Below are 16,340 nucleotides of genomic sequence, written 5' to 3' on the forward strand. Positions count from 1 at the left end.
ACAACTTTCCACCAACTCCATATAACCTCATCACATTCCACATTGCTTCCCTATCAACTCTATCATACGCTTTCTCCAGATCCATAAACGCAACATACACCTCCTTACCTTTTGCTAAATATTTCTCGCATATCTGCCTTACTGTAAGAATCTGATTCATACAACCCCTACCTCTTCTAAAACCACCCTGTATTTCTAAGATTGCATTCTCTGTTTTATCCTTGATCCTATTAATCATTACTCTACCATACACTTTTCCAAGTACGCTAACAAAGTAATACCTCTTGAATTACAACACTCATGCACATCTCCCTTACCCACATTTTTACTATGCACAAGAAATATTTTACGACCGTTCAAAAACATGTACAAGCATGGTATTGCTTGAGGAAAGCACATGTATACACGGACACACCTAGAAGATTGGGCCCAAGTTTGATGCAGTGTTAACCAAGTGCATCCACCGCATCTACATACATTAAGTTATTCCAAAGGAGATTATGAATATTTTCTAATGGCCACAGTACTTCCATAAGTTCTGTAGGAAATATTACCTAACTGGCACAGAAAATGACAGCAAAGCTAACTAATAGAAATTTGAAGTAATAGTGAAAAAATTTCATATAAAATATAAAATGCGCTTAACGATCTACTGTAGAATATAATAGATAACAATGATATGATACCCTTATCTCGCCAGCTACATGGAAGCAGGTATAGAATATATGAAACGATACTATACGGTATGAATTAGTCGACTAGATATCAAAATGTTTAAAGCCAAGTCGAGGTCCGGTGTCAGCTTATTATGAATTACTTTCAGAAAGATCCTGAAGAATCTGTAGGTTGCATGGAAGACCGTGAATAAAAGCGAGATGGTAGAGATAAAGAAAATTCAAGACGGGTTGGAATTTGTGCTAGGTGGCTGTTCGATCTTAATAGAGGCGAGATTAATGCAAGTAACGTTTATTAAACACATAACGAGCTTATATACAAGAGATGCAATCAGTTGAAAACAACAGTGTCACAAAAATTCAAACAATGTGAAACATGCGATGGCAAGCTTATACAGATTTTTCTATTATCAGTGGGAGATGGAGTGAGAGATAAAAAAGCAATTTTATTATTATTATTATTATTATTATTATTATTACCTGCTAAGCCACAACCCTTGTTGGAAAAGCAGGATGCTATAAGCCCAAGGGCTTTAACAAGGAAAATAGCCCAGTGAGAAAAGGAAATAAGGAAATAAACTGCTAAAGAAGTTTAAGAACAATAATAATATTAAGATGAATCTTTAATATATAAATTATGAAAACTTCAAAATAACAAGAGGAAGAGGAACAAGATAGAATAGTGTGCCCGAGTTTACCCTCAAGTAATACATCACTAACCCAAGACAGTGGAGGACCATGGTATAGACGCTATGCCACTACCCAAGATTAGAGAATTATGGTTTGATTCTTGGAGTATCCTTCTCCTAGAAGAGTTGCTTACCAAGAGGAAACTACCCACTGAAGAATTAAAGTGCAGTAGTTAACCCCTTGAACGAAGAAGAATTGTTTGGTAATCTCAGTGTTGGCAGGTGTATGAGGAAAGAGGAGAATGTGTAAAGAACAGTCCAGACTATTCTGTGTATGAGTCGGCAGATATGAAATGAGCCGTAACCAGAGAGAGGGATCCAATATAGTAGTATCTGGCCAGTAAAAGGATCCAATAACTCTCTAGCGGTAGTATCTCAATGGGTGGCTGGTGCCTTGGCCAACCTCCTACCTAAAGTGTAAGAGCGTGCATGAAATAGCCTACACGGGCGCTAGAAGTTGATTTGGGGCCATTGAAAAATTATCCAGGGTTTTTGCAAGGTCCTTTAATCGGCATAAGGCTTGCTTAGATAACCGGTAAGAGAGAAATTGGAGGCGTATCTGATAAAGCCAAACTAGATTTCAATTTCTGCTTTTTGTTGCTGATCAGACGTATACTTTTTACCAGGAATTCTTGTTGTTTTCATACCTCTGTAAAATGTAAATGATTAGTATTTATTATAGAAAGTTTATTGGGCATGAGATGATTAGGATTTTTTTTATGGAGAATTTTCAATATTTAGTTGAATGAGAATTATCACAAGAAAGATTATCAAAATTAAATCATAGGAACCTAAGAGAGATGGAAAGGAAATGATAATTGTGTTAATCTTGTTGCTTGTTTTTAAGGATATAGATATATGAAATATAAAAGATGATTGGAGATTAATGATACTTATTAAATTAGTCATTCAATGCGTTATTGAGTATATTGTTAGAAATACTCTATTAAACTATTTTGTTTTTCCATTTAAAAAATTGGTGTGTAACACCACTACTACTTCTAGACGAATATTATTAAGTAATTGCATATAGAGTTTTTTAAATATTTCTTTCTTTAGTTATTAAAATAGTTATCACAAGTTTCTGTCATTCGAAGATAGGTTGGTTGGTTTCAGGTGCCAAGTGCATTGATGACACAAGAGAAAAATATCTGTCTGTATGAAAATAGAAAATAATTTTCATAGGTAGGTCATGCAATAGCTCCCTTTTATTTACATACAAAATCATTTATACACACACTAGCTCTTTTGAGCTGTTTTCCGTCACCGTCTCTTTATTGTGTTTCACTGTTCTTTACAGGACCTTCTACAGAATATATCCTCGGGAGGCGAATTTTCTCTTCAATGTAGGGCGTTCATTTCTAAAGTAGGTCCTTACAAAAGCAATATTTTCTATAGGTAAAATCACTAATACAATGGCTCTGATTCCCGTAAAGATTTATTCTTGAAACTTCTGAGAGTACCTTGTAATTGCCATGGTCACGCATGACGGAACTTTCCAGAAGAGCCCCACCTGAGTTTTGGATATAAAGAATTACGTATTACATAGTTTTAATTAAAATGTCTAAGCTACAGCTGTGCAAATAGTTACTTTAGTAAACAGGGCTTTTTCTTTGACAAGTTTGACCTTTAAGGTCTTATTTTTTATGATTAAGAGAGTCAAAAGAAGTCAGGCATGTTCAGTGGGGGAAAAACTATTCATTTGGGAAATGGATAGTAAGGGGCAAAAAATTAAGTCATTTCAAAGAAGCATGATTACTTGCCCTTATTATATTGAAGGGGTTGTATATATCAAACTAGAAATATATGTACAATCAACACTTACTTGGCTCAACAGAGAATATTATTGTATATTTCTCAACAATTGTTTCTCGCTTTACTGGACTGGTTTTATTGGTTGCAGTACTGATCCTTGCACTGAGAACCTGTAAGCAGTTGACATAAGAGAAAATGGTTAGGACATGAGATCTTAAATGAGGGCGATTTTCAATAATTTTGTATTCTATTTTTATATCAACTATAATTTTTTTTTTTATAAGGGGTTGATATTCTTACCCTAGCCGCTGGTTTCTTAGTAATCTAAATCAGACTTCACTGCATTAAACAAGAAATTATATACACTTTCTTTTGTCTGTGATTGTAGAGACATTCACTGTAATCTATTTGGTTCTTCTTTCTCAGTATTTACGATTACTTTCTCGTATAGTTTCTGTTTTTATTCTATGCATCTTTGCCTTTTCGTTATTCACTACATATATGTAACCTGCTTATTGGAATTTACAGATTTTAGTGTTGCGTTGATTTTTATGTCCTTTTCCTTGATGTGCTGTATAGCTAGAACCTTGATTTGCTTTTGATTTAACACTTACTTGTGGTGATTCAGACTTATAGATTCTTTATTTTAGTGCCTTTTGCAATGTTTAATGTTAGTACATAATTTACATTGGGTATATGTTCCAGTGCCTTATCAAATTCCTGTGAACTTTTTCGAGAAAAAAACTATTCAATTGTCTCACCCTCTTATATTTTACGTATCCTACACATACGCGTATATTGTACTTTTCCATGGTGATTAGAATTTGTTTAAGGTTAAGGGGAAAATATGTAGACCATTCATGTTTTATTATACTCTGAAGTCCAGACTTACCATAGGTTAAACATTGCTTGGACATAGTGCATTTGCTTAAATGTGGTACCTTATTTACTTATTAACAATTCATGAAAACCTTTCGGAGAAATGGTAGAAGAAACGCTATCAAACCTATTAAGTTTATCAGTCATTGGTGGTGACCCCGTGTAGGTATTATCACTCTACTCCTTTTTTTCACCGTTACAAGTCTTAAGATGGGCAGTAAATGCCCCGTCCATATTACTGTCTATATCTTTAATTGAAAATGTTTCACCCCCTTGATGTTGGAATGTTATGCTTAAAACACAATTAGAATGCTATCCTAATTTATTTTAGCTTTTTCCTGATCAAAAGCATGTTCATAAATTTAAAGACTCCACTAAAACATCCCAACAAATAGCCCACTAGCCCTTAGCACATTTTTATGGCTAACCTTTAAAGTACATGTAATCGCTCATCTAAATATATGTTCCTACCCTTTTAGTATCTCTTATCTATCTCTTCTCTAAAAGTCTTTCGATTTATTTTTATCTTTGGTTCTCATTCAAGATCCATTGAAATTAAGAGAAAACAAATCAGCCGGGACAGTCTTTGTTAACCATAAAGATAACTGAAACGTGCAGGATTGCAGCCTCTAGTAGTTTTAATTTCCGAAATATAGAATAAAAAACATTCTTTTGCCGATGTTATCCCAGCAATGCTTCCCCTAGTTCCAAATACAGTTCATCTTTCGAAAATGTATGAGAAATCGATATGCCTTTTGTCTATGATGCAAAGATTTTCTTCATTTGCTTTTAAGGAAAGACTTCATACCATGTTACGTGATTGCCTCAAATGAAAAGCTGAGAAAATAATTTGGAATAACAAAGACTTACGATGTAAATTAAATAATGGTTTTATCTAGTCTCAGTTCCCCGAAGAGAGTGTTTTCCTCCTAAAGAAAGAGATGTTTGATTTCCTCCAACCAACGTTGAGTGTTGTAGCCTGACATCTGTTTTTAGGTCACTTTTAGTAGTCCATTTGAACTCTATAGAATAGTGATCGAAATAGTAACCATAGTAAAATGCAACCAAGTCACATAACAAGAAAGAAAGGACAATATATTTGATTACATCTGTTGCCTGGGATTTAGAAATAGTATTCATAAGAAAATAACTGATTTCACCTAATCAATACACCAACATTTTAGAGGCAAAAGTAACTTGAACATGAAAAATGTTCTTTGAAGCGAGAGGTCAAATTAAATTTGGTTTAAAAAGGATAGAATAGTTGGATGGAAAATAATATAGCTAGGTAAAACGTGTTGTAGAGCTATTTAATTTGGTCGAGTATTGAAGCCCCGAGTCAAAATATATCCGATTTAATGTCGATAGATGAAGGAAAATCAGAGTAAGGGGTAAGAGATATAGAGAATTGAATCATAAGAACTAGAAATAATGGAAAGCTATTTTATAAAGTAAATGAGATAACGAGAAAATAGAGCTTAGATATTACTATTATTCCAGTTGCAATTGCCCTATGCCACAAGTGTGTTAATTTCATTAACCTAAAGAGTAGAGTCCTTTTGATTTTTCACATTTCCATAAAAACTTTAAACAAATTTCTTTTGTCAATACGAAATGATTCTTAAAAAAGGGGGACACAGACCTTTGTTACAAATCCAAGAGAACCAAAAAGAAATGGGACACAGACCATTGTTACATATTTAAGAGAACCTAATGAAACCCTTATATAGACAAATCTATGTAAATATATATAGCACTTCACACATAAAATCAAGAACTTTTTAGATCTTCTTGGAAACATCACCTTTTTTAGCGATAGTTTAACACAGTCGGTGAAATTGTCTAGTTCTTTGTTTAACTGTGTTATAGTATGATTTGCTGCATTCCGTATCCTAGGATCATCAACGTCAGCCTCTGTTGAATTCTGACATGCACATAAATGAGGCGGAATAGCCAGATCATCACAGGTCCTGTTTATGGGTACCACCTTGAAGAGACTTTGTCCATATTTTTCTCCCACATAGCTATAGGAAAGGAGAACATCAATGAAAATTAACAGTTAAAAAGTTACATCGTTGGAATAGATTATAGTCATTCAAGTTTGATAAAAACAAACCACAGGAGAGTACAGCAACAAAGCCCCTTTTTGGGAGCCTATAAAAAGGTATATACATGCCAGACCCTTTCAAGGGTTAATAATTTTAGCCAAAATAATCAAGCATCATCGATATATAAGAAATTTGTACTTGATCCATATCCCTAAAAGGAAATATCATTTTGATATACTTAACAGACACAAGGTACGGCTACTAAATTGTGGAAGTCCTCTCTCTCTCTCTCTCTCTCTCTCTCTCTCTCTCTCTCTCTCTCTCTCTCTCTCTCTCTCTCTCTCTCTCTCTCTGGTTGACATGAAATAAATATACCTAGAGGTGGCAATAAATTTCCCGTTTTTTTTATTTACTTTATATCGGTTGTTTACTCGCAACAAAACTCAAAGGAATATAGAAGCTGCAAATTGAATTAACAGAATAAAAAGTAACGTTCATTAGGACACATTCATCAGAAAATTTCAAAACTTCCACAAAACGTTTTATAAATGAACATTTACCCAAAAGCTCCCTGTAAAAAATCAGTTATTTCAGTTTTCACCTTTTTGGGTTTTGCAACTGTTTTGGTTCTAAGGTACCCAAGTGCCATATAAATTTTCAAATATTTTTCATATAAATTCCTAGCTTTAGACCAGACAATGTTAATTGCAGCCAAGACAAGAAGAAGACCTTTACAAGCATTTCTTAAGATGATTAGTATTAATGAATCAACGATTTGCAGGCAACAAAGAACTTATGGACAGTTGTCATTTTTAAGAGATTCAAAGTATTTTGGATATCACGATCACAAAACTACGGCTGCTTATAACCTTACTGGCATTATCTTATTGGATTGAAGATATATTTTTGGGTGATTATCAAATGAATTCCATTTGTATTAATTGTATGGTGTTATTGATGATGAATAAAACATTCATGTTATGTCCAGTTTGTGTAGTGTGCACTCAATTGCCACATCATTTTAGCTATTTTTGAAAATTTAGAATAATACTGATGATTGCCAGCAGTGAACAGGTGATTATTTTCTTAGTTATAAGCTACTACTGATAAAAAAAACACGTGAGAGGCCTAATACTTTTAAAACCAAATTTACCTCAGGCAAATTTCTGTAACCTCAAACGTATTAATTGTATTAATACAATTGACTCATAAATCGTAAGAGTAGTATTTTTTGCTCCATATGTCCTTAGAAAAGGATACTTAAAATATTGAAAACTTCCAATTGCAATAATTAACATGCAAATGACTTGAAAGTCATGAAATTTTTAAGTAAACCAACAAAATCAGTATTTATAATTACTAAAGTAAAGAACTCGATATCATATTTTAGAAAATGATCACATAGAGCAACCTTTTAAAAAGACAACATATAGTCGATAAAGATTTATGTATATGCTTTATAGATAGAAATTACCTTTTGTCAAGGTTAAGATATCCTTGATTGACTATGTCTTGGAGAGTTCCATACAAATCTAGGTTGGATGTCAGTCTCTGGGAGTTGACCAGTAGATTTGTATATGCCTGGCGGTGCTTGTCCTTGAACCATGGAGGTGGTACAAGGATTAGAAAGGGAAGCCTTTCTTCTAGCATTCCAGCATAGGTCGACCGGATAGCCCCATATCTCATGCCATGATCGCCCATGAAGATGACGAATGTGTTGTCTAGCAATCCCTCCATTTTGAGATCCACCAGTGCCTGTAGCGTGCCTGAATCGGACGCTGAAGCCATATGAAGACTGTCATGAGTAAGGGCGGTATCCCACATAAAACCAAAGTATGGGACTTTATCTTTCAGAGTCTTAGATATCTTGAAGATGTAGTCATGTAAGACATTCGAACTCAGCTTTCCTCCTTGACATATCTTACCATTCAGCCCTCGGAAATCTGCAGAATGCCCTATTAGCTGATCGGATATAAAAGCAAAAGGGCTATTATAGATGTCTGTTGGCTGCTCCACAAATCCCGTTTTAGCATATCGGAATATTCCCATCCATGGGGCGTCTTCTAAGTAAAATGTAACGTAATTCTTCTGTGAATATGACTTCCATATGAAGGGACAGTCGTCTAATTTCTTATTCCGTTTAGGGTAGCAACTGTCATTACCCAGTTTATGTGTCGGGATTCCAGTCAACATGGGGAAAATGTTTGGAAAAGTGTTGTCTCCTAATTTGTTGAATCCTTTGAAGTCAATCCCGCCAAGATTATTTGTAACGTATTCGTAGGTGTTGGGCATATGTCTCAGTAGGTTGCCTCTTGAAACTGCATCTTTGCCAATGATGACTACATTGAATCTATCGCCTATTGAGGATTTTTGGTTATTTGTCTGTTTCTGTTGGAACGAAAGTAAGGAGTACAGTGAGATTAGTTGAATATCTCTCTCTCTCTCTCTCTCTCTCTCTCTCTCTCTCTCTCTCTCTCTCTCTCTCTCTCTCTCTCTCTCATTGGTGTATTCCATCCATGCATAATTAATTTCAAATTTACATGTGAAAATTTAATTTTGAAAAATATAAATAACAGATTGGTGGTATCACTTACATGAAACGCTTTCATCTTTTCTTCATAAACGATGGGTTGTACGAAATAATGAAGATTTCTATAAACAACACCCTTCTCTGTCTTGTTTTTCGTAAAACATGTCACAACAATTGCGTTGTCTTCGAGAATCGGAGTAATGGGATTGGTAATGGGTATACTTTCTTTCAATCTGTCGGCAGAAAGCAGAAGTGGACTTTTAAGAAGTCATCTTTGTTGGTACGGGTTTCGTCGAATCATACTCACTGCAGTATTCATCGTCTTATCTGCCAAAGCAAGGAAAAATTCAAGTTCTTGCAAACATTTAAAGCGCCAGACTCTGTGTACCAACACGATGTATATGTAAACATATTCTCACAAAACTTGACATACAGCCTTTATAAACATATCTCTAAACAGATTATTCTTAGGCAACATATCTTCAATTCTACCACAGTTTTTACGGACTGCCAACGCAAGAGCCCATGTCTTACCTAAGGTAAGGCAATCTTTAGACAGACCACAGTTTTCTTTTATAGATTTTCTCTTGGCTTATGTAATTCTCATTATTATGCAACTCTCACAGATACCGTGAAATGCACTCACTCTTGACTTGGTCCTAATCCTAAACCTAAAAGGCCCATTTCCCTATCAGTCTCCATGCCATATCTTTTACATTTTCATTCAGAAACATCCTGTAGAAAGGGAAACCATAGTTTCTCTTATCCATTTCAACGGTGTTAAGATAAAGTATCAACAGCATACTACGGTATCTTGTTCATAATACTATCTCAATCTCATTATGTGTATATATATATATATATATATATATATATATATGTGTGTGTTTGTTTGTGGGTGGGGATAGGTAGATAGGTTGATTGACTGATGAATATGATTGCGTGTATGTACTCACAGGAACACATAAACAAGTATATATATATATATATATATATATATATATATATATATATATATATATATATATAATAATAATAATAATAATAATAATAATAATAATAATAATGATAATAATAATTCTGTTGTGGAAATATCTATCGAAATTAACTGATATTGATCTCGGGATTATTACAGTACCCATGATCATTGGCGACCATGAGTCATTATTGTTGTAGCATAGCCGTTAAAATACAAGACCAACAGTCTCCGAGACCGCATAAAAACATTTAATAATGACATCTCTGGTGAACAGGTTGCAAAATCCCTTCTAAAGTCCACCAACATTTTGAAGACTGCATCTCACTAGATTAACTATCTCTGCATTGGACGTTTAAAGTTTATCTACTAATGCACTAATAAGGAAGAACATTACAATCATTCCCGGATACTGTTGTCCTTGATATATCTGGTAATATTCCGTAATAATTATACATCAAAGAAGCCCTCTTTCTCTGTTGAAAAGTAAGTGGTACACTTACTGTACCTTATAAAAAGGTCTAAAGATCCTATACTCTCTCTAGGCCTTGCAGTAGCCCACCTCACGATTATCTAGTGACTGATAAAATAATCATTACGGGCCTTGTTTGGCGGCCCCTGCCAACCAAAAATTTAACCTGCTTTAGTCTGCTACGGGTCTTATATATAGTCTTGCTTACTGCTCTAAATTTGAATATGGATTGTGCTGGAAGAAAACCATCCCTACAAACACGATCCTTCGAATTATGCTGTGAAAATCTTCAAATCCTTATAGAGATCGATGGGGATTTTACTTCATGTGACCCTTTAACAAAGCTTTGTTACAACGCAGAAGAGACCAGCATTTGCACAAACAATTTAGCAGTAATATCTGCAATATTCATTGAGAAGAGGAAGGAGGTGAAATTGGCGACCCATCGCTGTCTCTTTAATTGTATGTGTGTGTGTTCCCGTTCATGCTTCTGTGGTAGAGTTTGAACCCACGCACTAGTAAGAGCGAAGTACTGTAGCATCTCCGTCAACTAAGGCATTTATTTCATATCAGAAATTAAGACTTGGGACTATATATAAAGAAATGATGAAAATGAGAATTGAAACTCATGTAGTTATTATTATTATTATTATTATTATTATTATTATTTTTATTATATATATATATATATATATATATATATATATATATATATATATATACTGCATATGAGGCCCTTTGCGTCAATAGGCGTAGGAGATGACGATTATATATATATATATATATATATATATATATATATATATATGTGTGTGTGTGTGTGTGTGTATATACATATATATATATATGTGTGTGTGTGTGCGTGTGTATGTATGTATGTATTTATATGAAATGTGTGTGTATATATTTTTATGTGTGCATGTGTAATATACATAACTGAGATAGAATTTAATGTAACTCTGTTATGGATTGTATTTTATTCAGCAAAATGGAATTAGTTAACTACTCACTTTTGTTTTCTGTCTGCTTGTGAATTATAGTTTTTTGGATCTTGTTTGATCCTGACGATTCCTTGGTAGGAGCAATTAAGTTGGTCCCATGTTTGAAGTCCATATTGCCAAATCCTGTCTAAGCGGAACATCAACATTTGTTCGCAGTCTTCAGTTAAAGGTTCCTTTGGACTACATGTTATCTGTCAAAAAAATAGATTGAACATACACACTCATTGATATTATTATTACTATCCAAGCTACAACCCTAGTTGGAAAAGCAGGATGCTATAAGCCTAATGGCTCCAACAGGGAAAAATAGCCCAGTGAAGAAAGGAAATAAGAAGGAAATAAACGCCATAAGTAATGGCTAATGAATATAGATATTTTAATAGCAGTAAAAACGTGGATACAGATCGACACTTATGTCAGCTCGTTCAACATGAAAACATTCGCTGCTAGTTTGAACTAATGTAGTTTGAACGATTCAACTACCTGATGAGAAGGATCATCCAACAATCTGGTCATAGATAGGAGTAAAATTATAGAATACTGTGTATTTTTTAAGCTTTTTGGTGGAGAAGGCATGACTGTTATAATTAACTGCATATCTAGTATTACATGTAGGATGGTGCTGTCTGGGAAGATCTGAATGCCGAGGTTGGTCAAAGTTGTGAAAAATCTTATGCAACATGCATGAAAAAATAACTGAATGACGTTGTCAGAGATTAATATCTAGGACAGGAATAAGAAATTTAATAGAACGAAGTTTTTATCCAACAAATTAAGATGAGATTTAGCATCTGAAGATCAGATAGGAGAACAATACCTGAAACAATACAGAATGAAAGAGTTAAAAAAAATTTTTCAAGATGAATTTATCACTAAAAATCTTGAAAGACTCTCAAAAAAAAATTTTTTGTGCACCTAAAGAAGAAACAGGTCACATGTGTTTCTCAAAAGTGAATTTGCAAACTAGGGAAAAGATAATTACCTCTAGCATACCTATTTAGACATTTTGCCAAAAGACGTAGAAAATTTTTTAGATAATACGGGAGTTATGGAAAATGGGAAGTAATGAGCTTTGTTAGATTTACCACAATCACGTATACGTAATGGATTAACTTTACGAATTCTCCAATAAGTGCTAAAAGAGCCTCTTCTTGCTAACTTGCAGAAATTAACAGATAAATTAAGAGCTAAGAAAACTGCATTCGTTGTAAAACAACAACAGAAAAAAAAAAAAATTTCCTCAAGGTCCATCAAGGGTGTTATAATTTCATAGAACCGAAAAGCTAAACTAGTTAGTTTCGCGTCAGGAAAAAAGGAACGAGAAAGATTGAGTTTCTAATTACTCTGATTGCTGTCAAACACATCATCCTTAAGGATTGCTATTTTCTTTTCGACAATGAGTAACAGAGCCAGGAGGAACTGTTAAATCTACACCAAAGATTGCAGATTTAAGGGTAGCTTACCACTTAAGTTCTTTGGGTGTACCACAAAGGTTTCTTTTATTGTTAAATTGTATTCCTTTTCTGTTGAAGCATAAACTGTCTAAGCAACAGCTCTTAGCTGAGTATAATTATTCCAAGTCAAATCTGATCTGTTACCCTTCCAAAGATGATAGGCATCCTGCTTCTCCAAATAAGCATGTCTACTGTACCGCACGTGTATCACTCATGCTCGTATGCTGTAATGGTATTTGATTTTTTGTATATTGCTGTTATCATTCTCCCCTCACACTGATAACCTGTTTATGCCTGTATTTGCTTGTATTGATCTGTTCGAATTTTTGTGACCCTCTTTCAATGAAAGTGTCGTTATAAAAGCTTGCTGTCTGTTGAAATAAAGTTAGTTGCATTTGCCCCGTTTCTCAGTTATAACTTAAGGGCTCCCCTGCACATTGGTGACCCCGAAGTGTTCAGCTCCCTCCCGCTTTCCCCCTCTCCTCCGTGCCTTACTGTTTGATGATGCCGCCCTCAGACACTGACTCTGCTGTCAATGTCACGCACCTGAAACTTGGCCAACGGAGAAGCATTTGCCTGGTTCCAGCGTGCTGAAGTCCAGTTTCACATAAAGGGCCTGACTCAAAGCAGATTATGTTCTCGTGACTTTTACGCTTTCCCAGAAATCTACGATTGGCTGCGCAAACAAGGGGACACCCCCACAACATTCGAAGACCTCAAATCATACCTCCTGAACAGTACTCGCCATCAGCAGCCGCTTTTTCTGCTCTCAACTCCCGTAGGGGGACCCAAAGGTTTCACTCGCGCTCAGGGAAATGATCAGTATTGCTCACCTGCAACCTGCTGCTGATGGCTCTCCTCGTGAAGTGAATCTACTTCATGTCCTTTGGGTACGGCCCCTACCCGAACCTGTACTTGCTGCCATCCTCGCTGTCGATATTTTGCCCATGTAGGACTTGATGACCAAAATTGACGCCCTTATGGACTGCCACTTCACCACCTCCAGACCTCTATCAACGCCTTCAATCCTGACGAAGTGGACAACATCGACCGAAGCTGACATGAATCCGGTAGGACACAGACGCCCACCTTGTGACGAGTCGGAGTAGCGACAAAGCCGTTCACCTCTCACATATACCAACCCGCGCTTACGTACCAACCACCGACCTCTCCAACCACTTACTGGTGCCCATTGGCTGCATTTATTCTATTACCACTCCAAATTCGGGGCTGAAGCGAAGAAATGTGGGAATTGTTGTCAGTGGCCCAACAATGTGTAAGTAGGCCATCGCTTGCAGCGGTGGCTTTTCTGGTTACTAAATCTTTTCTTTTTACATGACACAAATTCGGGCATGTGATTTTTTGGTAGACATGGGTGCTTGCTGTGTTCTTCGGCCCAGACCACGCTCCAGGACATGACGTAGTCTGTCTAATCTGCCTGGTAGCTGCCAACGGATCTGCGATACCCGCCCATGGTTATGAAAACCTCACACTATTGTTTGAAGCGCCAAATATATTTGGAAGTTTACAATTCAGCCATTAAAGGAAATTCAGTCTGTGTGATGGGGAATAGCTCAAAGTTTGAAGAATATGTGAGAAAGCATGTATGTATATTTACATGTGGCCCGTGGCCTATATTTGCAGTGGCCATAGTTCGCTTTTAAAAGGTTACTAATGCTTGTTGTGTCAAGAAATAGCTAGCATTCTTATTGCTGTAGACCTGCTGTAAAATCATATTCGAATACGGAAATTATATATATATATATATATATATATATATATATATATATATATATATATATATATATATATATATATATATATATATTTAGATATCATCATCTCATACGCTTATTGACCTTATTAACGCAAAACGTCTCGCTTAGATTTCGCCAGTCGTCTCTATCTTGAGCTTTTAAATCAATACTTTTCCATTTATTATATGCTACTTCACGCTTCATAGTGCTCAGCCATGTAGGTCTGGGTCTTTCAACTCTTCTAGTTCCTTATAGAGCCCAGTTGAAAGTTTGGTGAACTAAGCTCTCTTGGGGGTACGAAGAGCATGCCCAAACCATCCCCATATAACCCTCACTATATGATCTCGTCCACATATGGCACTCGAGTAATCTCTCTTATAGTTCATTTCTAATCCTGTCATGCCATTTAACTCCCAATGTTCTTCTGAGGGCTTTGTTTTCAAATCTACAAAATCTGTTGAATATTGTTTCATTGTCATATCACGATGCGTGTCCATACAGTAATACCGAACTTACTAAACTGATATATAGCCTGAATTTTATATTTAATTTCAGGCTATTTGATTTCCAAATTTTACTTGACCTGGATATTGTCTGATTTGCTTTTTTCAATCTTTCAGTAAACTCAAATTTTAAAGATCCTGTATTAGAGATCATAGTTCCTAAATATTTAGATAATTCCACCTCTTTAAACCTTTCTCCTCTCAGTGATATTTATATTCCATTGCATATTCCGTTCTCATCATCTCTGTCTTTCTTCTATCTATCCTGAACCCAACCACCTATGATCTTTGGTTCATTCTGGTAAGCAGGTTTTGCAAGTCCTGTAGTGTTTTGCTAATAGGGACAGCGTCCTCAGCATACTCTAGGTCAGCTAATTTCCTGCTACCAATCCAGTCCAATCCTTTTTCACCATCCCCAACTGTTCTATACAATACAAAATTCATGAGGAGGATAAACAACATAGGTGACAACATATTCCCTTGGAGTACCCCACTGTTCACTGGAAGTTCATCTGATGGGACTCCACAAAATTGGCCACTGCACACAATCAAAGTCTTTCATAATCCACAAATGCCATCCAAAGTGGATTTCTATATTTACACATTGCTGTAGCATATGTCTTAACATGAAAATTTTGTCAGTACATCTTCTACCTTTTCTAAATACTGGTTGTTCATCTCTCAGCTTTTCATCAATCATTCTCCTTTTTTTTTAGGGGGGGGGGGCATTCTCACCACCACTCCTAGTTCCCATTCAGGTTTCGCCCCTTTATGCCACATTATATAGAATAATCTTGTAAGTATTCTGGTAGTCACTTCCTTTTCAGCCAATATCATCTGAGCAGTTATTCCATCGTATCCAGGGGCTTTCCATCTATTTAGTTTTGTAATGATGGCGACTTCAAACACACTGAATATAATAATGGGCACATCAAGGTCTTCCTCAGCTTCAGGAATATCAATCAAATTATTCCCTTCATATATCCTATTCATGACCCCACTAAAGTGTTCCAATCAACGTTGCCTTTCCTCATCTTCTATTGTTATAACAGATCCATCTCTCTTGTTGATGGATATATGCCTTTTCTGCTTTGCCCCAGTAGAGATTTCATTAATAATTAGATATATATATATATATATATATATATATATATATATATATATGTGTGTGTGTGTATATATACATATATATATATATATATATATATATATATGTGTGTGTGTGTGTGTGTATATATATATGTATATATATATATATATATATATATATATATATATATATATATATATATATATATATGTATATATATATATATATATATATATATATATATATATATATATATATATATATATATATATATATATATATAATGTTTAGCAATGTGGACAAGGAAAGCAGTTTCGTAATTTTCATAATCACATTATTAGGGGCTACAAATAGGAAGTATAAACATAACGTTAAGAAACAGTAAAATTCACATAAAAAGTCAAAATTAGTAAAAAAGAAAAAAAAAACAATAAGAATTAAAAGGAAACTATACATAAAACAGAGGCGTAATAAAAAAACTGAATGCCATCAACAAGAACCAAAACAAAACG

The 16,340-nt window shown here is 35.0% G+C and overlaps 1 protein-coding gene across 1 annotated transcript in view; it reads right to left on the bottom strand.

Annotated features, from left to right (window-relative positions):
* Positions 1–2,120: 2,120 nt before the first annotated feature.
* LOC137632299 (uncharacterized) overlaps positions 2,121–16,340 on the bottom strand; it is a 33,812-nt gene continuing 19,592 nt past the window's right edge. The window contains exons 5-10 of the mRNA XM_068364210.1: positions 11,034–11,215; positions 8,640–8,808; positions 7,520–8,433; positions 5,802–6,021; positions 3,189–3,288; positions 2,121–2,876 (exon numbers count right to left, since the gene is read on the bottom strand). Coding sequence (XP_068220311.1) covers positions 2,725–2,876; positions 3,189–3,288; positions 5,802–6,021; positions 7,520–8,433; positions 8,640–8,808; positions 11,034–11,215 — 1,737 coding nt within the window. The 3' untranslated portion in view covers positions 2,121–2,724. The remainder of the gene's footprint in view (positions 2,877–3,188; positions 3,289–5,801; positions 6,022–7,519; positions 8,434–8,639; positions 8,809–11,033; positions 11,216–16,340) is intronic.

The sequence above is a fragment of the Palaemon carinicauda genome, chromosome 41 (assembly GCF_036898095.1).
Source record: "Palaemon carinicauda isolate YSFRI2023 chromosome 41, ASM3689809v2, whole genome shotgun sequence".
NCBI lineage: Eukaryota > Metazoa > Arthropoda > Malacostraca > Decapoda > Palaemonidae > Palaemon > Palaemon carinicauda.